Source organism: Strigops habroptila, chromosome 3 (genome assembly GCF_004027225.2).
Source record: "Strigops habroptila isolate Jane chromosome 3, bStrHab1.2.pri, whole genome shotgun sequence".
Lineage (NCBI taxonomy): Eukaryota > Metazoa > Chordata > Aves > Psittaciformes > Psittacidae > Strigops > Strigops habroptila.
In genome coordinates this window covers 16,682,760-16,708,396 of record NC_044279.2, presented here as the reverse complement: position 1 = coordinate 16,708,396, position 25,637 = coordinate 16,682,760, and the positions used below count along the sequence as shown (strand labels likewise).

Sequence of the window (25,637 nt, the reverse complement as noted above, 5' to 3'; positions counted from 1 at the left end):
AGTAAAATCAATATTTTGTTAATGCAGGTCATGCTGAAGATTACCTGTCTGTGATTTGTTGATTCAAAAGATGTACCTACTTACCGGTGTCCTTAGTTGATTGACTACATTATCATGCAATGATCCTGTTAAGTACAACATAAAGTTGTGAGGAGTAAGTACTTTTTATGGAGAACAGAGACTCATAGAATGGTTTGGGTTGGAAGGGACCTGTAAAGATCAACTAGTCCAATGCCCCTGCCATGGGCATGGACACCTTCTACTAAATCAGGTTGCTCAAAGCCCCGTTCAACCTGGCCTTGAACACTTCCTGAACTGTACAGCCACAGCTTCTCTGGGCAACCTGTTCCAATGTCTCACCACCCTCACAGTGAAGAACTACTTACTAACATCTAATATAATACTATTGTCTTTCAGTTTAAAGCCATTACCCCCCGTCCTGTCGCAAAAGACCCCGTCAAAAAGTCTTTCTTTATCTTTCTTGTCAGCCCCTTTAGGTACTGGAAGGCTGCTCTAAGGTCTCCCCAGAGCCTTCTCTTCTTCAGGCTGAACAATCTGCAGTCCCTCATCCCATCTTCATAGGAGAAATGCTCCAGCCCACTGATCATCTTCATGGCCCTGCTCTGGATCTGCTCTAGCATATCCATGTCTATCTTGTTCTGGTGGCTCCAGAGCTGGACACAGTACTCCAGGTGAGGTCTCACCAGAGTGGAGTAGAGGGGGAGAATCACCTCTCTCAACCTGCTGGCCATACTCCTTTTAGTGCAGCCCAGAATATGGCTGAGCTTTCTGGGCTGCAAGCACACATTACCAGGTCATGTCAAATTCTTCATTCACCAGTGCCCCCAGGTCCTTCTCCTCAGGACTGCTCTCCATCCTTTCATCCCCTAGCCTGTGATTGCCCCAACCCAGGTGTGGGACCTTTCACTTGGCTGTGTTGAAGTTCATGAGGTTCACATGGGCCCGCTCTTCAAGCCTGTCAAGGCCCCTCAGGATGGTGTCTCTGGCCTCAAGAGTATCAGCTGTACCACTTGGCTTGGTGTCATTCAAGATGATTGACCTATTATAAAATCCAACACCGAGGAGAGAAAGTTGGCTTTAGAAGTTACGTTGTTTGCTAGGTAGGTAGTAAGTGGATCATAGAGATAAACCTTGGAAATTGTGTTATCTTCCTGCATTCTTCCGATCTGACATTGTGAATTGTACTTGTTGCACAACATATTGTTGTTCCTAAGTTGGGAATCAACTTGCTCCTGACAAATGCAACTCTTCCTGTGGCCTCTCTGGACCTGTGAGCAAAGTGAGGTGCTTTTACAACCATGCCATTTCTCAGGGTGGAGCCCTGTGATCAGCCGTCTTTAGCACCAAGATTTTAGGTTATAAAACCTGCAGTTTACTGGCATCGCTGCATCTGCAATTCTGTCCCCTCAGTGGTAATTAAGGGCTTATGTAATAAGCAGCAAAACAATAATTGACATGTGTGTGCTTTAGTCTGCCGAGTCAATCATCCTTTTGAAGTTCTTTCTCTGTTAGATTGAGGGAAGAAAATCATAAAGTACCAAAACCGACTGGAAAAAACCCACTGTATTGGCTCAAATTTGATCTTTACTTTCCAGGGACAGAAGCACATGTTCAGGGGACTACCAGGGAGTGCCAGAGCAGACCAAGCACAGCACTGGTAAGAAGTGCAAGACATTCCTACAGTAGCGTGAAGGATCTCAAATCATGGACCAAAACACTGTTACAGTAAAACGATGTAGAAGGAAGAAATAAGTGGCTCCTCCATACCTGAAGAAATAAGAAATGTGGATGGTGAATGCCATTCCAGCTAGTGGTGCTCATACACCTTTGTAGGCTTCTAACAGACCAAAGAATATTTTATCAATTCTGTGTTTCACAGTTGAAGGCTTTAGCCCTAGCTAACCGAAAAAGAGTTGTCAAATTAATAATAAAAGGAAATAATCATAGGCGACAGTGATAAAAAGAACAAACATTTTACTTCTTTTTACTTCAGATGGATCACAGCATGAGAATATTGATTCAGGTGACTATAGGCTAGAAAAGATTAGATCTACTTTGCCCACTGCAGAAATATTAATGAGGACCCCTGTGTAATATTTTTAAGAATGCAGCTTTATCCCTTAGCTCCTGGAGCATGTCTGAAGGGGTTAACAGAGCAGTGAAAGCCTCAGTTGCATCCGGAGTACCAGCACTGGGCTGGGGTTTCCACAGAGCTGCTCTGGCTTGCAGAAGTGGTTACAAATAATGGAAGTGAAATGTGCTAGATATGGTACAACCCAAAACAAAAAGGATGTTCCTGGCTCAGGGATCTTACCATCCAAGTGTAAGAGGGATGATAACAGAGGATGTAGCTGGAAAAATGCAAAGAGCCAGTGAGACGCCAGTGACTGTTCAGAAGTGGATTTGGCAGACTGATGTTCACAACAGACTTTTGCAACAAACTTTATTACAGTATAAAGAGCTTTATGGGTGTCTGTGGAGGGAAGGATTAAAAAATGTAAAGGGCATTACAACTGCCAGAAATAAGTGTTCCTTAGAATGCTGAAAGTGTGGCATACCTATTTTCAACAGTAAAGGTGGCAACATCGTGTCTGTCAAGGCCGGTGGAAAGGATGTTGCACTGATCGAGACAGGCGATGACAAGTATTCATGGCACAGGGAGGCTATCTTGAACACATGTCTGGGGTGACAGTGCCAAGCTCATTCATTTCCAGAAAATGAAGTGTGAGTGTATTGCAAACTTCAGAGCAGAGCTCAGTGCAGAAGCTTTTTGGACCTGCAGTGGCTCTGCACAAAGCCAGCTGGACCATCTCTGGATCATCCTTATGAAGCAGAAAACTGGCCCCAGGCTGGACTCACGTGAGAACAGAGCAGTGACATTCTCATCTAAGCTCTACAGGAAATAATCAGAACCAGTAGGCTTGGAGGAAGGTCAGAGGTGGAACAACTGCCGCTCACGCTGGCTGGTATTTTGGATCAGATGCTGATGATTACAGTGATAAAGTTCAGGAACACAATGGAGGGAAGACGTCATTAAGAATTAAGGGTTAAATTATAGTAAATCCGAGTTTAATTATAGTTAGAATCTTTAAGGCAGACCCTAAAATGTTTTTATGGAACAAAAGGCAAGTATAGATCGAGAGGTTTGTAGTACTGTTTGTGGTGTGATGTATTCATTACATTGTCTTGATAAGGGAAGAGTTCAACGTCACGGTGATGGGCGCTTGGTCCTTCCGAAGAAACCCACGAAAACCACTCAGACACGTTACGGTGCAAACCTCAGTGTCCTCGCACGGAGCCGTGCCCGTGGAGCCCGGCTCACCCGCCAGCGAGGTGAGCACACACAGAGTGGGGTGAGGGTCGCCCCCCCGCCTCCTCCGCCGCGCCACAGAGCCCGGGCAGGGGCAGCACCGCCCGTCCCGCCCCGCCGAGACCGGGAAGCCGCGGCCCCGCAGGCCCCGCCCCGCGGCGCTGTCGTATGCGCTGACGCCGCGTCCCGCCCGGGGGCCAAGCCGGGTAGCGGCGGGCGGGGGGCGCCGTTAGTCGCCGCGTCCCCCCGCTGCGCTGGGCCATGCGGTAGCGGGGTGCGGCGGGCCCGCGCTCTCGGCGGCCATGGAGCAGCTCCCAGGCGGGCGGCGGCTCCGGCTGGTGTCCTCGCTGGGGCTGGGGCAGCGCGCCTGGGAGGTCACCTTAGACGAGGAGCGGGGCCGGCTGGCCTGGCGCGACCCCCGCCCGCCGCGCCGCGGCGACGGTGAGTGGAGCGCCGGGGCGGGCTGCGGCGGCGGCCGGCGTTAGCGCACCTGCCGGGGCCGCCGGAGGGGCCTCCTCCCCTCGGCGGTGCGGGACGGGCCTTCCCCGCGCCCTTTGCAGCGCGGGGCAGCGCGCAGCTCGGCGCGGGCGCGGGTGCCGGCGGGCACGGCCTGCAGCGGCCGGGTCTCACGGCGGCGGCTCAGGGTGCGCTCAGCCGGCGCCGTTTATTTCCTGTACACGGGCGCCTTTTCGCTCTACAAACGAAGGGCGGCAGCCGGCGGCACCGGCGTCCGCTGCGCGGTCGGCTTCGGGGTTCGGAGTCCGGCGGTGACAGACGAGGGGTGGGTTAATCACACGCGGGCCCGGCAGGGCGGCGGTGGAGCCGGGGACGGAACGGTGCCGGGCTGTCAGCGGCGGACTGCCGGCTGTGCTGAACCTGTCAGCCGGTTCCTTGCGAAGGGGAGCTGGAAGGTGCCGCCGATGAGCCGCGGGGACCGGCTGGAGGGCAGCGAGCTCCCCGTACTGCGGGAAGGGCGAGCGGAGCATGTGTCCAAGAGTGTGCCCCTGGTCACTGAGGGGGGAGAAAACCTCCTTGCATCTGGATGAGGAAAGCAAAGGTTTTGTAGTTGAAGCCCGCTCGCTCTTGGCACTGTGAGTAGGTAGCAGCGTGTAGTTCGTAATGCTAGAGTCACAGAATGGTTTGGGTTGGAAGGGACCTTAAACCTCATCCAGTTCCAACCCTCTGCCGTGGGCAGGGACACCTTCCACTAGACCAGGTTGCTGAAAGCCCCGTCCAGCCTGGCCTTGAACACTGCCAGGGATGGGGCAGACACAACTTCTTTGGGCAACAAAAGGGCATAATAGACTTACAGAACTTTTAAAGCAACTTTTCTTTTTAGGTACATGACTTGTGCTTAAAAAATACTTTCATACTGAAGCAGTCTCAGGCTTTTTTCCCTCCTTTCCCCCCAAAACGTGTGGTTTTTTAAAGCTCTTCACTTTCTAAAGAGCGTCATGGAAGCTTCCAAAGAAAGTTTAACTTTTGTGAGTTACTTTTTTGGAAATATTTAATACAAGCTAATAGTTTGTAATGGTGTAACAAAGCTGTTCACCTTTCGTGCAGTTAGAATAGTGCTGACTTATAAAGCTGCAAGTGGGAGAGGTTACTGCGGAAAATACCTGACAGAATTGCAGGATAACTTCTGAAAATGTCTGTACATGTATATCAAGCTTTCTGCTATGCTGTAGGTGGTATTTCATCAGTGTGTCTGACCTGGGTGTTTTTAATATAGTAATTATTCCCATTATTAGTATAGCCCTATTGGCAGGGTTTGTGAGCATGCAAAAATGTGTAATGTTCTTTTCACAGCAGCTGCTGTAGAGTGGAAAACTGCTGTCATCATCCTTTTAGAGTTTGGAGGTACTGAAACAGAGAAACTAATAATAGAAAGGTCAACTAGAAGCTTTTCTGAGAAGAGTTTGAGTATAGATGTCTCCAGTCCCAGGCAAGTTCCCAAACTTGAACAGTTAAATAGTTCTTCCTTTCTTACCATGTACCCTTCTTATTAAATATTTCCCTGATGTTGTCATAATATCTTACTGGCCCGAGGCTTTTTGAATAAAGGTGAGGGAGAAGGAGGACTCAAGAAGAAGATGTTGTAGATTACATAATTGAGAATTGGTCATGTTTTAAATACATCTCTTCTTATTCATAGTAACATAAAACCAGAGTCTGCTTTCCTTCTGTTCTGTGAATACAATTTGACTTAATCCAGTTTTTATCGCAGTACTGCTGAAAAAAGTGTTTGAAAATTCCTGGAGTTAGTTCAGCACCTAAACGAAATTAAGACTTTCAAGACAAGTGAGTTCTTTAATTCTGCCAAGCTTTAATATATTGCTGTGAAAAGTAAGCTGTATAATTTTTGAAATGAAATAAAATTAGTCTAGAGAAAGGTGTCTGGATCTTAAATTGAAAATAGAGTTTCAGAGCCTTTTGGAACAATTGTTCCTACTGTATGATGACTTCCTTTAGACCATGGAAGTTGTAAGTTTTCTTGACTTGGCCAAACCAAGCATGAACCTGTGCTGAATCCTGTTCCATAGCAGATGTAGTGGGACACAATAAACTAGATTCTTTCTGAGGCAGTTTCTGAAGTAGTGGCCAGTTGGAGATTCCTTAGGAGGCAAGTCTGGTTAATGAGGGTGGCTGCTGTCCTGTGGCATAGCTATTAACAACATTTTGGAAAATATGATGTGTTATCAGGAGAGAAAAGGGAGGGTGGGAAAAGAAAAAGAAATGCCCAAGTCTTCTGGAGGCATATGTATAATTCCTGTGGAGATCAATATAATGCTTGATGTACCACTTCCTCTTAACACCCTGATTAATTCATGTGTTCCTTGCACTTGTGCTTTAGTACAGTTTGCTGCCCTGTTGTCTTAAGCTCTTTTAAGACCTGGGATGGCTCATCATGTGCTCTGCAATTATTTTGGAAATACGAGCAGCATACGTGACAGTATATAAATAAACTATAATATGAAAGGTAGGTAGTTAGAAGCATATAATTTTAGAGGAGTTGCTTGACCAAGATTGGTGTCTTTCTACCATTTAGCCTTTGGCTACGTGACTACTGTGCATTGTGACTAAATACAGACTTGATTATGCAGTATAAAACTGCTGTATTTTTTGTTTAATAGGTAGTTATTACAGTGAAACAGTTGTCTAAACTGGAAAAAAAACCTCAGTGAGGACTGCTTATTTTCTGGGTATTTATTACTGTCTTGGTTTTAGCTACATGTGTAAAATGGTTTGGTACATATTTTGCCAAGGTTTTCAGATGTTGACAGGTAAGGAACTAGAGATATAGTTAGGTGTTAGGAAAAGATAGAAAACAATAGAGATTTTGTCCTATTGTCCAGGAAAGCATAGCTTTACAGAATATGGCAAGGTTCTTGTGTTTTCCTATCTTCGTGCAATGATACTAACATAGAATCATAGAACAGTTAGGGTTGGAAAGGACCTTAAGGTCATCTAGTTCCAACCCCCCTGCCATGGGCAGGGACACCACACACTAGACCATGTCACCCAAGGCTCTGTCCAACCTGGCCTTGAACACTGCCAGGGATGGAGCATTTACCACTTCTATGGGCAACCCGTTCCAGTGCCTCACCACCCTCATAGTAAAGAACTTCTTCCTTATATCTAACCTGAACTTCCCCTGTTTAAATTTAAACCCATTACCCCTTGTCTTATCTCTGCAGTCCCTGATGAAGGGTCCCTCCCTGGCATCCTTGTAGACCCCCTTCAGATACTGGAAGGCTGCTATGAGGTCTCCACACAGCTTTCTCTTCTCCAGGCTGAACAGCCCCAACTTTCTTAGCCTGTCGCGAGCCAGGTGTAGGACCTCGCACTTTGCATTATTGAACTTGAGGCTGGCATTGGCCTACCTCTCAAGTGTGTCAATGTACAACAAAATGCACCTCTCAAGTGTGTCAACATATATATGTATTTTTAAACCTGATTCTGTTAAAATGCATTTTATAAAGAAAGAAGTATTAATTCTGGAGAATTATATTTAATGCTATCGTTGAGGAGATACCAACAATAACAAAACCAAAAATGTTTGCTCAAGTCATGGTTTGTTTTTAAACATCCTGTTAACTTTCTTTCCTACTGTTAGACCTTGTTTAACAGCATCATATTTTCAAGTTCTGTCCTCAGTGTAATGAGGTTCCCATTTCCCATTCTTTAGTTGGACTTCTTTAAACTTAGAGGGCAAAGTTTCATCTGAAATTTTTCATATGTTTCTCTGTTACTTTTAGCTATACACCTTCTTCCCTCAGCACACCTTCATTTTCAGATGTTCTGAATAACATTATTTTTCAACCTTATAACATTTTTCTCTGAGATTTAGTTGTTAGTCATTAATAGCCTATGGAAATCTGGACAGATCAGTTGTTTTATTCTTTCCTCATGTTGGTGGCACAGTCGGGTTTTTATCAAGTAGCACGTGATAAAACTTCGTGTACCAAATTTCATAGCAGATTATGTATTGTACACATGTATTTGCAGGTATTTTACAAGTATTGGCTAAGATTGTAATGTACTTGGTACTAAGGCATTACAAACACAGAATGAGATTCCCTTGTTATTTCTGTGTTTTGGGATTTTTTTATTTGTAAGGTACAAGCACGAAGGGGATGATCAAACTAGATGCCGAACTGTATGCTTTCACTTCCTGTATGCACCTTCTTTTAACCCTTCTGTTTCTGTCTGTTAACCCTTCTCTAGTCTCTCCCAGAGAATTCCCCTCCATCTAAGTGTCTTTTCCACCTTTCTCCCCAAAACAACTACTTGAGGAGGCCTCAGTACTCGTGTTCACAGACTGATGCCATTCCAATGTTGTGGATTCTAAATGATGCTCAGTTTGATAGACACAGTGCTGAGACAGCAGAAGTGGGCCTGCTTGGAAGTAAGGTCTGTCCTCCACCTTGCTTGTAGTGTGTTGGCACATCCTTAGTCAAGGATGATATATGACTGATTTTTCATCAGTCATTCCCCACTGGCAGTGGGGTAGAAATCTGAACCATGTTTTTCTCTGAACAGTTCCCCTGACTACCTTGAACCTGTAGGATGTAGAGAATAATAGCTTTAGAATGCATTATTTCTTTGGAACGTGTTGTCTTCTGGAAGATACATTATTCAAATATAGATGCATGTTACATTAAACAATACATGCTTTTCAGCATACACCTCTTTGGTGGTGGGGTTTTTTTCCTCATTACGGTGAAGAAGTGCATCTTAAAACTTGCTTTACCATTGACGTAGTCATAGTTGAGTTGGAAAGATTTAATTTGGAAAACATTCAATGGAATGGAATTAATTTGGGAAGACATTCAATTTAAATATGCAAACCGATCCAAGTGCAGATTGCTGTGATTTGATTCAAATTCAGATGCACGATGTGAAGCAGCAACTGTGTGTCTGACCATACTAGGAACTGATCTATTGTCTATTGGTTTACAAAGTACTTGAACATTTACTTTAAAAAAAAAATCCTATAAATGATTGTGTATTGTGAGATCATGGCCTTCAGATGTCTCTGTGACTCTTACACAGTTTGGAATTAAATCATTTAGTTATGATACCCTTTTTTTCCATCCCCCTCTTGTAGGATGTGAATTCTCTGTAATTCTGCTCTATATCCCATCCACCATCTTTTATTCTGGTCTTTATTAGACATAGCTTTCTGTAGTACATGACCAATATAATGCAGTGTACCTTCTAATATAAAAAGTTCTTGTTTTCTTGCTTTTGGGTGAAGGCAAAGCTTAAACGTAGGGCAAGGTAACTTAATGTTCATGTGGTCCCTAACAGCACATTAGTTTCCAAAGTGACTGAAAAAAACTTTCTTATTTAAATCTGCACCCCAGCTTTTTAGCTGTTAATACTTTTAAGTCACAGGAGTATACTAATAATCTAAATTAGTTCTGAATGTCACTGCATCCGTGGGAATGCGCTGAATTTTAAGAATAAACCAAATGTTGTGATCAGCAACGTCTTTATGTTTTTGCACATGTCTGTGTTGCTTTGAGCTAACACATTTCTGAGGGAGGAATTTGGCCTGTAGGATATAAAGCTGGCAGTGATGAATGAACAAGTCTTGACTGAGGTTCTGAGTGAGTTTGCTTATAAACTCAGGACGTGTTCTGCAGAAGTGGCAGACAGCAATGGCACACCAAAATGCCTTTCTTAACACAGAACACCACATTTAACAACTTCCAGCTATGTGTTTTGCAAAGGAAGCCCACTGTTAGTGTGCTTAACTTGGGATTTTGGGGTTTTTTTGTTTGTTGTTTTTTTTTTTTTCTCCCACTTGCTCAATGTGGGAAAAAGTAGTATGCATCTAACGCAGTGTTTTGCTGATTTGTCAGTTTGCACTTAGAGAAGACTGACTGTTAAGACTGTAAAAGCACTGGGACCCAGCACAAATGATGACTGGCACAGCCAGTGTGCTGTGAAGACCGTCACCTGTCCAGTGTGTCTTTTGGGTTTTTAATTATTTTCTTTTTATTTTTTTTTGCCATGCTCCTTCATCCATCTGCTCTGGATGGACAACTCATTGTCTTTAGTGTATCATGTATGCTCAACATTGAGCAAGGTGAGGCATCAAAACAGAAATGTGTAAAGATCTTTGAGAGTAAGCATAAGAAAATTAATGTGTGCTTCAGTATTTCTGAACTTGAAATTCAGTCTCTTGAATCTAGATGTGTATGTTGAAAACGTCACAGTATTTCACCTGAAATTTTATCTAGGAACTGTTGTGTGCTGCTTGGTTGAATATATTGTGCTGAGCCGAGTGAAATTCTTTGGTATGGTCTGAGCCCACTTTTCAACTTTTTTCATTAATGTTGATCTAGTAGTGCGGGCGTAAGTACCATTTTTTTTGTTGTTGTTAATGTGGCAGTAAGATTTTCCATGTTTTGGGGGAAACTTCTCAAGCCCAAGTGAGCATCTTTATGCTACGTCAGTGAAAGAAGTGGCTTATGCTACCTGATAATAGGGTAAATGCTGCGAAAGTGGGTGTGTGAAAGGACGCTAGTACATATGTGAAACTTGTTGACTTCTCAAGAGAGGGTGGCATAGACCACCTACTTTTTTATGGGGCATGTTTTGGTAATTAAATGTCAGATTGGGGCATTGTGTTCAAAGAAGCCAGATTGCTTGTATTTAAGGCCTCTATTTGATTTCTTTGCAATGGAGACTTCTCCTGCCGGGGAAAAGGGGGGAGGGTGGGACTAAGTAGTTGATTTGCTTTCTGATTAAACAGTGTGTTTTGACTTACTGCATAACACTAAGTCAAATAGTGATAGAGTCATATTCAGACTGATAGAAATTCTTGAGCTCTATCCAAACACAAATGCCACTGCATTCAGATTTGTTTTTATAAGCTGTAGGGAATGTTCTGAATAACATGTTTGTATTTGAGAAAGCCTTGCATCTTTGGCCCTCTGTAATTACTCTGTTAAGTAGTGTGTAGTTTTGACTGCCTGAAGATTGGAGTATGCTATTGGGGCAGTGGAGTTGCTTGATGCTTGTACAGTGCCAAGTAGCAGACAGCCACAATTGGCATAGCTGGTACTCATAGAACAGAAACTTCTTGAACTTCTACCAAGCCCAAAGATTTACAGGGGAAGGTGGGCTCACTCTGTGCTTTGCTTTTGTTTTCTTCCTTTTTTTCTTTTTTCTTGTTTTGGTGTGTCGCTCCTTTCACCCCCCAGTCTGTTGGTTTGAGTGTTAGGTTTTGGTTTTGGGGTGGGTTTTTTTTTTCCGCATATGTAACTCTTGTGGCTTAGAATTAAAAAAAATGCACATATTTAACCGAAACTTTTCTTCTTTGCTTTTTTTGCTGCATCTGCAAAGAGATTTACTGGAAAAGCAGAACTTCCAGTCATGCGACTGTCAGAGGGAGAACACTTCTGACAAATTAGGAGAACTTAGTATTAGAAGTGTTTCAAGGTCTAGGATTGTTAATGTAAGCTGTGTAATATGTGCTAAAATATGTACTCTGAAGAAATGCTTTCAGTGATACAGATCAGGAAGTGCTTTTCAATCTATTTGCTATCTATACAGTTGGACAGCTTTCTCTATTGTACAGAAACTGCCTAATAAAACAATGACTTCTGTAGCTGCTTCTAGCACACATGCTAATGAGTGTCCAATAGATAGAACTATTTACCAAGATGTTCATTAGAGCATTGTCATGTAAATTTTGATCTAAATTTGGTTTCACTTCTGTAGCAATCTGTGAGCAACAACAAAATGATTACCACCTAAGTGCAGTCTTTATAAATGCAACAAGCTTTCTTTCATATTGTGACATATGGATAGACAGCATAGGCAGTAGAAAAATGATAACTAAAAGCAGTTCTGGGAAAGAAAGTTTAAAGAACATACTCCCTTCCCTTAATTTATTGTTCCATCTCGGTTCTGTATTTTTTTAACTCTGATAAATGGGTAGGTGGGTGATCACATTGAGATCCCATAGCAGACCTTTTCTCTGAATGTTAGGAAGACAAATTAACTGTTACTATCTAGTATTAAATACTTGATACTGTCTTACATGTGTATATGTACAATGTCGATATCTCAATACAAGTGTTGTTACTGAGTTCATCTCTGCTGTTGGATCTTTATAAAGACATTCTGTGACTGCTGCATTTCCCCATCATGCCTTAAATATCGTAAATGTAATTAGAAGCCAAATTTGTTTTGTGAGTTAAAACATTTGAATACAGTCCGATTCCTGAAAGACCCTAGTGTAAAGTTTGGAGGCTATACTTACAAATCAAGCTAAAAACCTCTGGGAAGATAAAATCCCTAAAGGAATATAAATCAAGTCAAATATTGAAACACCTGTAAAGGAAAATACAGAAAACACAACCTTGTGTGTGAAGTCCATGACATGTCAATAGACATTACAATAGCTAACAACTATTTTGACTAAAACAAATAGGGCAGGAAAAAAAATGAACTAGTGGCAATGAGTAGTGGTCACCACTGTGATGAGCTCAGGATTCTTTTTTTCCTTCGTTTTACATTCCTCACCGCCACCATGGTACTTCTGCAAAATAGTGAGGAAGATGAAATGTAGGATAAAACTTGGTAACAGCAGTACTAGTGTTTGTATTTTATGTGTTTAATATCTCTTTATATCTTTGTATTTCTCTATACTTGTTTTTCTCATATATAGGTAGATATATTGTTAACACATAAGAGATTATATTATTATAGTAATATAATCTTATGTAACTTTTATACATGTGTATATATATGCAGAGTGCTTGTACATAAATACAAAGCATGTATTTTCAGTTCTGCTTTTTTTTTTTTTTTTGAGTTAAGGTAAAAGCAGAGAAATTTTGAAATTGATAATGAAAATGAAACAAAATCCTCAATTTGACAGGAGTTAAGAAGACTGAGAAGGTATGAGGGACTGTAAGAGATAAAAAAGAGTGAGGGTAGAAGAAATTCTTCATAGTGCAAAAGCAAGAGGCTTTTAATTCTGAAAAACAATAGCTTGAAGTTGATATAAGAAAAATACATTTAACAGTACCTAAACGTAACATCTAGAATTTGCTTCTTAGGAGACCCTGATGTTTGAAAGCTTAGTGAGATTTAAAGTCTTAAGAATTCATACGTGAATGCCCTTCTTTCATAAGCCAACTACTTACTTGAGAATAACAAACAGCCTCTGTAGTCTCTCTGTAGATTTAGTTGCATGATCTTTGAAATCTCTTGTGCTATTCACTGTCAGATATCTGGACTAGGTGTCATTGAAGGGGCAATTTCATTAGTGGCTGGATTTTGGCTTCATGCAAAAAGCTTTTGTACTCAGAATACTTGATTTTCTGAGAAATCATAGACGTTTAAAATATGAGTTGGTGTAATTCATAGATACTTATGAATTATGTGCTTCGACAAAAGGCAAAAGGAAATTGAAAATATTCAGCAAATTATTACTTTTGCTCTTGGTTGTACTTACTAAGCAGCTACTCTAATTTTATGTCTATATCATATTATGTGTAGAAATAATCTGGTGCTGTTTTAAGATGTTAATGTGTAATGTCTTGTGTTTGTACAGAAAACTGTTTTGTACCAACCTCTGAGATCATTGCTGTAGAAGAAACTGAACTTAACAAGAAACAACGTAATAGTGGCAAATGGCAAAAAATGGGAAAGCCACATGCTTTCACAGGTAAGGCAAGCAACAGTCTCAGTGTGCTTCTGCTAATGACTTTGTTGTAGGTATGTTTAGGGCAGGCTCAAAAGGAATCTTCAGAATTTCTTTTAACATAAATGATGCATTAAAAAAAAAAAAGAGACAAATACACCCCTCCCCCACAAAAAAACCCCAAAACAAACCCAAACAAATAATGCCCAAAAAAACCCAACAACAAAACCCCCACCCAAACCAAACAAAAAACATCAAAAAAAGCCCAGCCAAAACCCCCCCAAACAAACAAACAAGAATACATCTGCCGGTTTACATTTCAAGATCCTTATTTTGGAGACTAAAACCCTTCCTTTAAGAACACATGCTGTGTTTAGTTCTTTAATGAAGTCCTAACATCTTACATTTCTGCTGCTGAATGACTCTGCAGCAACATGCTTGCTGTATGCTACTTGACTAGAAAATCTAGAGAGGCTGGAAAAAATGAGTCCTACGTGTTTGTGGTTTTAATGTTTGGGTTTCTTAAAATTATCTCTAACCATCAGAATGTGTGCATGAAAAGGTTCTCTGTATTATTGACTGCATTCTTAAAATCAAGTGCCAGAAATAAATTTCTGTTTTGGGGAAAGAGTGGTGACTTCTGTGCTGCAAAGCTAGGGGGAATGTGATTGCTCCCATGCCAAAATTTTATGTTGTGGAGTACTTTGATTGCATTTAGTCCTTCAGTAACAATGATTGCTGATCCTACAGATGGAGAGATAAGGGTGGTTCTTGTTTCACCAGCCCAGTTCTTAATGCATGAGAAAGCTCTAAATATTTTTTTTCCCCTTAAATTTCAGCCTTATGAAATTAAATTCACCCTGTTGGTGACATGGGAGCTGATGTGAGGGTTTGACTTATTCTCTTAAGCTTATGGCAATTTATATTTTGTAGACATTGCAGACTTCAATACAGATAAAATAATGCATAAGCTCAGTGAGCTTTTATTTTATGTCTATAATTAGTTTGTGGAAAATGGATTGTATTTGGTTTAAAAAGAAGCTTATGTTTGAGTATCTGCTGCAAGGTAATGACCTAGACCACGTGTTTTCATTTTGACTTTTTACCAATGTCCTGTTCACACTCTGAATGCTTTTGTCATTTGCAGAAATGTGTAGTGGGGGAGTTAATTATCACTTCTTTCCAAAGGTAGATGTTTTGGATATGTCTGGGAAATGCATTCATCGTTTCACAGAACTGCCTCATTATGCCACTTTTTTTTTTTTTTTCTTTTTTAAATTTAAATAGTGTATTATGTGAAGAAAGCCCGAAATCACCGCTGGCGGTGCAGTGATGTGACATTTTGGTGTGCTGATGAGCACTTGTGTAATCAGTGGATACAGGCACTGAAAGAATTACTTGAAATGCAGAGTAAGTTTGACTAAGCTACTAACATTTGCAGCATCATTTTACAGGCTTGTATGTCAGTTGTTATTATTTTGATGTACCTGCAGTTATGCTTAAAAGTTCAGGGAACTGAGAGTTGAAGTGTCTCATTCTTCTCATCACTACTTTTGTATCTCGCATATTCGCTAAGTTGTGCTGAGTGTTTTACTCTAATCAGTCAGGACTATAGATGTCTTATAATTTTGCCCAGATGTAAGTTATTTTCACAAAATAAGGACACATTGGAAGCTTGGCAGAGGCTTTAAATAACTTAAAAGAAGTAAAGGGCAGATGTAAGCTCAGAGATTTGAGGTACTCCAGAGATCTGAGGAGGATTGTAGCAATTGTGAGATTTATGGGTGGCTTTTTGTGTGTCTGTCTAACCTTTCCAGTCTCTCTCATCAACCATGTGCCGCAGTAAGAGCTCCCATTAATCATTTCTGGGACTCTTGGACAATTACTTCTCGTAAAGCTAAAAGGACTTTTGCAGGAATACCTTGATAGATGAGATACCTTGATAGATGTTAGGGAGTGGCAGGACAGAAGGGAGATCAAGGATGACCATACCACAGGCAGTGCCCTCACCATCCAGGGTGCAGTCCCACTGTATGTGAGAAGGGCAGGCAGAGCAGGGATGGGGATAACAATGGGACTGATTTACAGCTCAGATGAACTAAAGTAATCGTGTCCATCTAGGGAGGCCAGACAGGAGCAGCAGGAGCCGGAGGTGGGACTGTAGATAAGCTACCTACAGCATAGGCCTCAGGTCCATCTGAGACACAAAGCTGGAGAAGGAACTGGGTACAAGTATACCTACAATGTGACTCAAGCACATAAGGCTCACATAATAAAAATGTGTATTTAACAAAAAATGTTCTTCTGAACAGGTTTTTTTTTGAAGCATGTATCTTACATCATGTATGCAAACCAAGAACATAAGTATTTCTCTTCCAATAAAGTATTATTAAAAATGAGGTTTGTGCACCAATTTAGTACACCTCTGAAACATGTGGCCTGGGCAGTCATCTCTGTTTGAGTGCAGGTGTTCATTCTATTGGTAACAAACTATTTCAGAGAAGGTAACAGGTTCCCAGAGAGGGTGAATGGTGCTTTGGATGTGTGGCAGCTTTAAGTCATTCAAATATTCTAGATGTATTATGTAGGTGTGCTGGTTTAATAACTCAGTTATTCTTTCCTTTTAAAATAATTATTTAGAATTCCGCCTGAGAAAATGTGAATGTGTTAATAGGTCTTTGTATTCTATTCAAAAGAGGAAGGCTCCCTAGGTGCAGGAAGCATTATCATTTTGTGTGTCTGTTAATACAGAGGTATAGTGATTGTTTTCATTGCCACCACCAATGTAAATCCATAACTATCTGAAGAGAATTGAGATATCATTATCAAAAGTGTTTTCTGAGGTAAGGGGTTACACACTATAGGGCAAGCACTGGTTGTGCAGCATGTAGTTTTGTGAGATATTGTGTCCTTATCACAGAAAGGAAATGTGTTTATATTACTAAAGCCAAGAATGTTGTTTACATAAATTAATGTAAAAGCATTTCCACATGTGCTTCACTCACAAGTGCCTTTCCTATGGCTCCCTTTGGTTTGTCTTTTGTCTTGTATGCCTGTGTACTAATGTAATTTAGTGGGAAAGTTCTGCAAGAATAACATGCATAAGAATGCAAGACATAATCAGATGAAACGATACTGAATTTCACCTGCTGTCTTACTACCAATTTGTTTAATGCTGTCAGTATCCTCAGTATAATAAAGAGGATAGATGAAGCAGGTTTTTGTAGCACTCTGATAAAGATTTATAGAGTTGTGATTGTTAATAACAAGTTATAAAAGGTCAGCGTGCTGTGTTCACGCTGTTGTTTACAGGTTTGGTTTTGTATAGCTTGTGAAATTTTTGTTTTGTGCACAGTAGTAGTACACTGTAATTTTTTTCCATACTGCAGAGTCTAGACCAAAGCAGTTGCTTGTGTATATTAATCCCTATGGAGGAAAACGACAAGGGAAGAGGATTTATGAACAGAAAGTTGCTCCACTCTTCAGTCTGGCTTCTATCTCCACTGATGTTGTTAGTGAGTGATGAATATTTTAATTTATTAATAAACACAATACGAACTCTTTAAAACACATCTGGGTACCTTAAGTTCTTTCTGTTACTTACCTTTCTTACTGAAGAAATGAAGCTAAGTGGTAGAGAGGGACTGTTTTCTAATTAAAGCATAGGTAGCCAGAAAAATGTCAACCTTATATCAGTTTTCTGCTTACCAAACTAAAACTTCTGGTACTTCTGAGCTATTTGAGCTCTTCATTTATAAAATACTGCCATTCTTCTATCTTCCAGTTTTTCTGTTAAAACAATTTTCATTTGCACAGTTTTTTAATGAAATATTTTTTCACATGTACTGCAGTGAGTGTCTCTTTTAAATCCTTACTTGACATACAGGTCTTTGAAACACATTTTATGGGCAGGCTGTTGGTCACATTGGTAATAGAATCATGGTTATTAATGAATTAATAATAACATTTCTATAATTGTATATTACATAATTTTATAATAATATTTTTAGAATAGTAATTTTTAATATGTTTATTTCTTCATAGTAACTGAACATGCTAACCATGCTAAGGACAATCTATTTGAAGTTAATATTAATAAATATGATGGGTAAGTAACCTCACTTGTCTTTTTTTTCTTTTCTAGTTGATATATTCTGTAATCTATTCTTACCTCTAATTTATAACAGTAGCCTTCATTGCTGATATGTTTATCGCAACAGCTGAAAATTCTGGGGCATGTTCCTTTCCATAGGAGATCCACATTAAGGAGTATCAAAGGAAAACTAAACTGTTTCAGTAAACCTGTTCAACGCACAATATGTTCAAGTAGTATAACAACGTTTTCATGAGATTTGTGTTCAGAAGATAAATGTAAGATTAATTCTGCTTGTCTGGAAGTTGAGCATTTGCTGATAGCGCTAAAGCTACCCTGAAATGTTTTGTGGTAAAGGTGACCTTGACATATACATGAGTCCAGAACACTGCATCAGTAGCATTCAGTCTGTGCATGAAAAACGGGAACTGTTTAGAAAAACTTCAGATAGTTCCTCTTGCTATGAAGGACTACTGTTCAAATAATGGCTATATCATTTGGCTTTATTTGTGTTTGTTCTGTTGTGGAATTACTGTTTTAAAGAAGGCCTAATTGAATTGTGAAATTGCATTCCATTATTAAATCTGCTGTAGAAGCAGAGTATTTTAATAAATAAGCTAGTCATTCAGCTTCCAGTCCATGACATGAAACAAGTTACATGACTGGAAAATCATGAAAATGTATGTAGAACCTATGTAGATAAGCTCTCATAACTAGAGTATTTTAAAATAGTATTTTGTTGTGCTTGTTGACAGGTGCATTTAAACTGGTAAGCTGTAAAAATAAAACACTTTGTATCTTTTCAGAGTACTTTTACTGGGGGAGCAGATCTATATGCGTTATATAAATCAAGTGAGGGCATGATGTTGACAAATTGTGGAAGTAAGAAACTACATTTACAGGCTTTGTTCCTAGACTTCACCTGCTTTAAAATGAGTTCACTTGAAATAGGAAGTTTTAACTATACTGGCATTTTTCTTAATGTTGCATAAATTCAAGTAAGGGAAACTGGGCATCCCAGAAAAAACTAGTTAAGATTTTTCCTTTTCATTTAGTTGAAGTGATTTGAAATAGATAATACTGATGGTTGATGAAATTCCAATACAGAGAAGAAGAGTGAGCCCGTGTCCGCTCCTAGCAAATGTATTTTTACAAGTGGCAGTGACCAGTTGTAGTGGTACCTGAAATGGTTTTGGTACATTCAAACAGTCTCTTACTATAGATTTCCACCCCCCTTTTTTTTGTGGATGGGGGGGTTTGGTCTTTCTCTAACATGACTGAGCTAAACAATTGGCCAGAGCACTGCATCTTTTTAGAATCTCATGGTTCTTCCATCCCAGTTTAGGCCTTACTGGCAGTTAGCTTGGGAACTGCAACCTGTCTTTCCAAGCCTGGTTTTTGTCCATCATGTACAAGTGTGTTTCTATGGTGAACAGTGATGTTAGGAAGAAGTTCTTGTATTAATGCTACTTTTTAAATAACAGATCACGTAGCTATATGGAAGATTTAAAAAATGGCTGAACTGCATAAATACATGTTTTTCCAAGTTTGATTGACTTCTTTCACATACAAGAAAAGCTTCTTTGGATTCCTCCATCTAATTGTTGTTCACCTATTTTCTCCAAAGAATTTCTTATGGCGAGTGTATTAATCTAGTAGCTCAGTGATATAACAGCTTCTCTTCAAAGACAGTTACTTCAAATATTCATTCAGTTACAATATAGCAGGTTTTCATACATTGCTGCGTAGAACTAGAACATGCTGTAATATTATGCAGGTATTGTCCATGTTTAGAATAAGTCTGGCATGTATGAATCACTTCCTTATCCATATACCTATTGCACAAGCCTTTGTGAAACTGTTTCAGGTTGGATTTTTTCCCAGTTCTTGAATTAGTTCACAGAAAGAATGCTTGAGATTAGAAGGGACTATAGATCTTTTAAAACTCATGTGTCTTGTGGGCTCTCCTGAAGCCTTTTAACATATGTGGTTACTGTTACCATCTGTCTAAAAATTGAAATGCTAGTCCATTCGGAAAATAAAACCAGAATGTAAGAATTGCTCTAAGGAAGATCTCTCTTACAGTAGTTCTTTGCTAGGGGCTTTCATACGCATGCTTTTCACATTTGATTTTGCAATGAATTTGGTCATGCTGATATCGTGTATGTGAACTTCTTTGTCTGATAGGTCTAGACTTTCATATTGTTGTCATCTCTGAGCCTGGATATAGTATTTGTTTTAGATAGTTCAATAGTGTTCTGACATGGAAATTTTTGTCCATTCAACCTCTTTCTTAGAGTCTGCAGAGAAAGATGAGACAGGCTAAAGTTGAGGAATAATGTAAGCTATGAGAAGATAAACTAATTTTAAAAATGAAAACCAAACATCCTTTTCTTCCTTCTCTCCCAGTCTCTTAGGTCTTGACTCAGAGTTGGACAGTGTGTATTTTTAAGACTGTCCTCCCCATTCATGGAAAAAATGACTGGGGTTTTTCAAGCTTTCCTTCTGCTGAAAATACAATAATAAGTAGACTTAAATCATCAATACTTAAAAACTAAATAAACTAACTTGCCCTATGAAACAAGTGCTCATTCTGCAATGTCTGTTGCTGACTATGTGGAAGAGTAAGTATTAGCTTATGCATTGAAAATGATTGCTAGAGATAACAGTAAGCATTCCTAAACATGTGTGCTGGGGGCTACCTGCATAACTTTGGATTTGTCATGTGTGCCTTTCAAATGTATTTGAACTAGTTTATGCTTTTAGAGTTCGTGTGCATTTGATTATTGTGCATGAAATGTATACTGCTGTAAAATAGTCTTTTACTTCCTAGCATTTGCTTGGCTGTGGTCTTTAACATATTGAGGATCTGTGTAGCTGCTGCATCAGCTCTGACCTGAATTAAGTTTGCAAAACAAAGTTTTGCATCTGGTAACATCTAGAACTCTGTGTTTCATTATGAGTGATTATGTAGATATACATGACTTCTATCTGTTTGGGCTCTCAGCATGTTCAAAAGAGAATGCAAGCATGCACTTTTCTGTTTTTTGACTTTTATATGATATATATCCCTATTAAATTAATAGTGTAAAGTATACTTCTGCCTGAAGCCACAAATATTAGCTTAATTTTTCACTTTTAGCAAAGGTATGCTATTTCCATTTTGTTTACTTGGAAAGCTGTATGTACAGTCCTGTTCAGTGTTTTCCTTGTGTAGTGAATTTCCACTGATCCTCGTCTGTCCGCACACAGCAAGAGGATAAAGATATTTTTTTTAGGTTGCATTCCAACATTTTTTTTCTACCATTACAGACATGTGTAGGTGCCTTTGCAGTTGTGTAGCTTGATTTATATATATTTTTTTCCTGCTTTTGTTAATTGCCAAGTTGACTGTGGGCTACTATATCACATTAAAAAGGAAGAGGATAATAGACCAACTATTTTTGATGTGCCCAGTGCATGCCCTAAGTAGAACACTTGCTGTGTTGTTTATTCACTGTTAGTGTGCATTCTAATTTGTGTTTCCTGGCAGTGTTGTTTGTGTTGGTGGGGACGGCATGTTCAGTGAAGTGATGCATGGTCTCATTGGAAGAATGCAGAAGGACTCTGGCATAGATCAAAATAATCCCAAAGCACCGTTAGTCCAGTGCAATATAAGGATTGGCATAATTCCTGCTGGTAAGAAAGGGTTAACTTTCAGTTTACTTTATTCTTTTATTCTTGAAATTTCTTCTTATTTGTAACTCCTTGAATTTAGGCCTAAGTATAAGATATGAACAGTGATATTCCATAAAGACACCTACCTAAAGCTGTTTGTATCCTGGTATAATTATTGATCACATGCCATTTTATTTGGGAGGGGTATTTTGTAAGGGAAATAAAATCTTAATGTGCAACTTTAGAATTTAATTACTACTACTTTTGAGTGTGTGTGGCTTATTTTGTGTTAATACAAGAGAAGTTGTTGACAGTGGTACCTTTGCCCATCTGAACATATTGAGTGAAATCTACTGAACAGAGACTTACCTGATAAGTATTTCTCCAGTTCCAAATGCTCCACAAATTTAGTTAGAATTGTACTGAGAACCTCCCACTGGTCTGGCAAACTCCAAAAAATGCTAACATTTCTTCTCTCTCTCTTCCCTAATCCCCATTGTCATCACAGAAAGCAAAGGGCAGCTGTGGCTGAGGAAGAGTCCTCAGGTTCCAAACCAAGTTGCAGTTTCTGCACCTTTTCAGAGGTGCTATATCTTCACAGTTCTTCATGTCAGCCAATTTTTCAGGCAATCGTGACTATTGTCATTGAGAGGCATTTGAGCAAACTCAGCCTTGGAATTTGGATCTTTGGTGATAAACTTATGATTTTATTGACCATAGGCACTCTTTGGATCAGTCTTGTTAAATTTAGTGTCCCAGGCGTTACCTTACCCTGCCCAGTTGGTCCCTAAAGATTCCTCAAAGAATGAACTTACAAGATGACTCTTTCTTCTAGGACTGGATTTGGTGTTGCAGCTCTTTAATAGCATCTGCAATTCTGAGGACTCTGTGGAAAGACAAATGGACAGTTCAGTGTCTATGCTGTTCTTTTTTTCTTGTCAGATGCTTGAGATTTGAATTAAAGAACTGGGATATGAAATAAATATTAGGAGCTTCTGACTAGAACTATAACAGAGACTTTATGAGAAAATTTAGCACAGGTTATAAAAATACGCCAAGTGAAATGGTATATTTGTACCCTCAGGCTTTTAGGTGACTAATTTTATACTTGTATCCTTGTGAAGAATGTATCCAAACCCAAATGGTCTGAATTGTTGCTTGGAAGAAGCTTAACCTTTCTGCTTGTAGTACAAGAGTTAGATCTAAGTTCCAATGTGAATATCCCCTTACAGTTTTTCATTCTGCTTCTTAGGCAGCACACTAAGCGTTCTTTATAGCAATTACTATATATAAGTATATTCTGATTTTGTTTTTTAAAGCTTTGTATTAAAATCAGTTTGTATAGTAAGTTTAACAAGAATAGAATTTGAAGTGCTTTATCCTTTGTTTCCCTTATTTGGGCAAAGTTCTTGGACTAAAGGTTTTTGCTTACATGGTTGATTTCAGAAGATTTTGCCTACTTGTGATGTTAGAGACTATAGAAGATACAGTTGAAAAAACGGAACCTCAATATTAAGAGCTATTTCTTTGTTCTTAGGAAATTAACTATAACCATGTTAAAATTGAAAGATTAACCTTGCTTTTCCAACAATTTCTTAATGCATTTTTTCCAATTGCAACCAAAATGTATGATCTTCACTGATATTTTAGTATTGCTAACATGTATCAAGTCACTTTCTTCTCTTACATACTTTAGTCTTTGTGCTTTGTCCATTGTAGCTGTATGCTATTGAATGTATACTGCATGCTCTATTCCTTGAACTAACATGAGGTGTAGCCTTGTAATCAATGCTACGATTCAAGTGTTTTCTCCAAGGTGGGCTTGAAGTTCTGTTAATTAAGTTTCTGTCGGTACAGAGGATAATACATATCGTGATCTGTTTGTATATTGTACAATATTTAAAATGATCCATTACTGAAAATATGGGAAAATCTTTATTGAAAAGAAGAGTCAAATCACTGAACAAATCTTAATCCTTTCTTAACACATCTAGTCATCACAGGGACCTTAGATTGTACATGAAATAGCCAAACCCATGCATTGCAGGTGGTCAGGAAGGCAGCAAGAGGGTTTTTTTTCGAGCCCCTGGTGAAGCTGTTCTCAGTTCATATTTGCTTGATGTAATGGACCTCTGACTGTATGTTGACCCCAACAGATCCCATACTTCCCTGCCTAGTTTAAGAAGTCTGTTCCAAAGCAAGTGAGATACTTAAAAAATACTTCTTTTTTTAAACTAAACTGACAGTCCTAAAATACAACAGGTCAAAAGGAATAATGAAATATAAATCATGCTTTGAGAAAAATTTCATCCATGATGCTCTTTTTAGTCCTTTATAACCAACCTTTTTCTTAAAATCCTAAGATCTCATTAATAGATATTGAAAACAAACGCTACCCATAAATCCGAGATTAAGTTCTAAAACTGTGTCTTCTGGTATATGGAGACAGCTTCTCAGTGAGGACAGCAGCCTGGGGTAAGGTGAATTGGTGTTTTTCCCTTTTTTTTTTTTTTTTTTTTTTTAATCATTTATTTCCTAATGTCAAGCTGTGTTAACAGAAGCATAGGAGGTTGTGGTTTGCGGTTGTGATTAAAGTGTCTGTGTTCGAGCTAACACTCAGTTCAGCAGGCTTAGTCTTTGCTCAGAAATTGTCAATTTACTTACACAAAGGCTTAAAATTACAAATGAAAGATGTAATGCTAAAAGGCTCTCATCTCTATGACTTTTTGAGTAATTGGCTTCATTTCATAAGCAGAATCCCATTGTGCAGGCTCTTTTTTTCTTTTTTTTTTTTTTTTCTTTTTTTTTTGTTTTTAATGTTGGATGCTACTTCTAAATCATAGTTCTGACTTTCTGGAGCAAACCCTGCTTGGCCCTTTTTTTTTGCCTTGAACAAATGTGTGTCTTTCCCTAGTGTGTTTTATGGTTAAAAAGTATCATTCATTCTTGTGTTTTATGCTACATTTTTATGAAATAACTTGTGTTTTTGTTGACCTAAATAAAGCTTTTACTCAAATGGCAGTTTTAACTTCCGAATGTCTCTTACTTGCAGCCATTCTTCTAATCTGCCAGTGTAAATTGACTGATTGCTGTTGTAAACAGATTTGCTATTAAGAGCACTTAGAGGTTGCAGCAACCTAACAAAATTTTGCATTGCAATGTGGTAACCAGAAGTCAGCACACCTACAAAAACTTCTGTTTAGTTACGACTTCCTGGTAGTGCCATCTAGCCTTAAAAGCACATTCAGCCATGGTTTCTCACTCTGTTCAGAGTGGTAGAGTGCCTCTATAGAACTTAGAAACAGAGAATCATTATTTTTATGACACGTGGTACTGAGGTTTCATCCACATGTTTTAGTATTAAAATTATACCCTCTGGAGTAAGCCAAAGTGATTTGTTCGTCTTACTAAACCTGGCATAGAACAGGAGGACAAAGCTGTCAACTGCTATTGGAGGACTCTTTAGTAAAAGAGCGTGGGTTAGATTAAATAATCCTGTGATCTCAGCAGATAGAAAAAAGAAAATAATCTTACTTCACTCTGTGCTGTGGCAGAATATTAATGCATTCGTTCTTCAAAAAAAACCCCAAGTCTGCCAGCCTACCCTGGGGACGGGGGAAAATCTTCCAAGCGCTAGGGGAAATTGAGTAATGTGTAGATACAGAGTGTTAATTGCTATAGTGAATTAGGCCTCTAGTGTATCCAGATCCCTCTCACTTTTGTTGTGGTCAAGGTGTAAACTCTAATGTATTGAAGCATGAAATGTGATTATAAGCAACATGTTGTTGTGTGGCTGTAGAAGTTGAGAATACTAAAGACAGCACAGGAAGGTATATAAAATTTAGAGTAGGAACATGACTCTATGCCCAGACCATTCATCTCTCCCTGTAACAGCAGCTTCTCATTTGGAAATCACTTCCCAGAAAAGTCACCATATGGATTTCTTCAAAATTCTAAATGCTTCTTGACCAAGAGTATGCAGTTACTCAGTCATTAGCATGATTGCCTGATATTTCATCTATGAGGTCACTGCATGGATTGTTGACTTCACAAAAATACTTCAGATGTATAGGATCACCACTGAATTTATTTTACTTGTTTGCAGTACAGAATCCTGTTGCCATACTAATATATCTCTGAGGAGTCTGTTTGTGCTGTGGAAGCACCTGCCCCTGTCAAGGTATCTCATAGAATCATAGAATCATAGAATAGTAAGGGTTGGAAAGGACCTTAAGATCATCTAGTTCCAACCCCCCTGCCATGGGCAGGGACACCTTGCCCTAAACCATGTGGTCCAAGGCTCTGTCCAACCTGGCCTTGAACACCACCAGGGATGGAGCATCCACAACCTCCCCGGGCAACCCATTCCGGTGCTTCACCACCCT

The 25,637-nt window shown here is 39.5% G+C and overlaps 1 protein-coding gene across 3 annotated transcripts in view; it reads left to right on the top strand.

Annotated features, from left to right (window-relative positions):
• Window positions 1-3,497: 3,497 nt before the first annotated feature.
• The window catches only part of CERK (ceramide kinase), a 41,290-nt gene continuing 19,150 nt past the window's right edge, over window positions 3,498-25,637 (top strand). For 2 of the 3 annotated variants that reach the window (XM_030480153.1, XM_030480152.1), the window contains exons 1-6: window positions 3,498-3,772; window positions 13,413-13,526; window positions 14,790-14,912; window positions 16,892-17,017; window positions 17,547-17,610; window positions 21,128-21,273. In XM_030480153.1, coding sequence (XP_030336013.1) covers window positions 3,634-3,772; window positions 13,413-13,526; window positions 14,790-14,912; window positions 16,892-17,017; window positions 17,547-17,610; window positions 21,128-21,273 — 712 coding nt within the window. In that variant the 5' untranslated portion in view covers window positions 3,498-3,633. Of the gene's footprint in view, window positions 3,773-6,015; window positions 6,027-13,412; window positions 13,527-14,789; window positions 14,913-16,891; window positions 17,018-17,546; window positions 17,611-21,127; window positions 21,274-25,637 lie in introns of those variants that run through there. The other variant, XM_030480154.1, reaches the window with a different exon arrangement.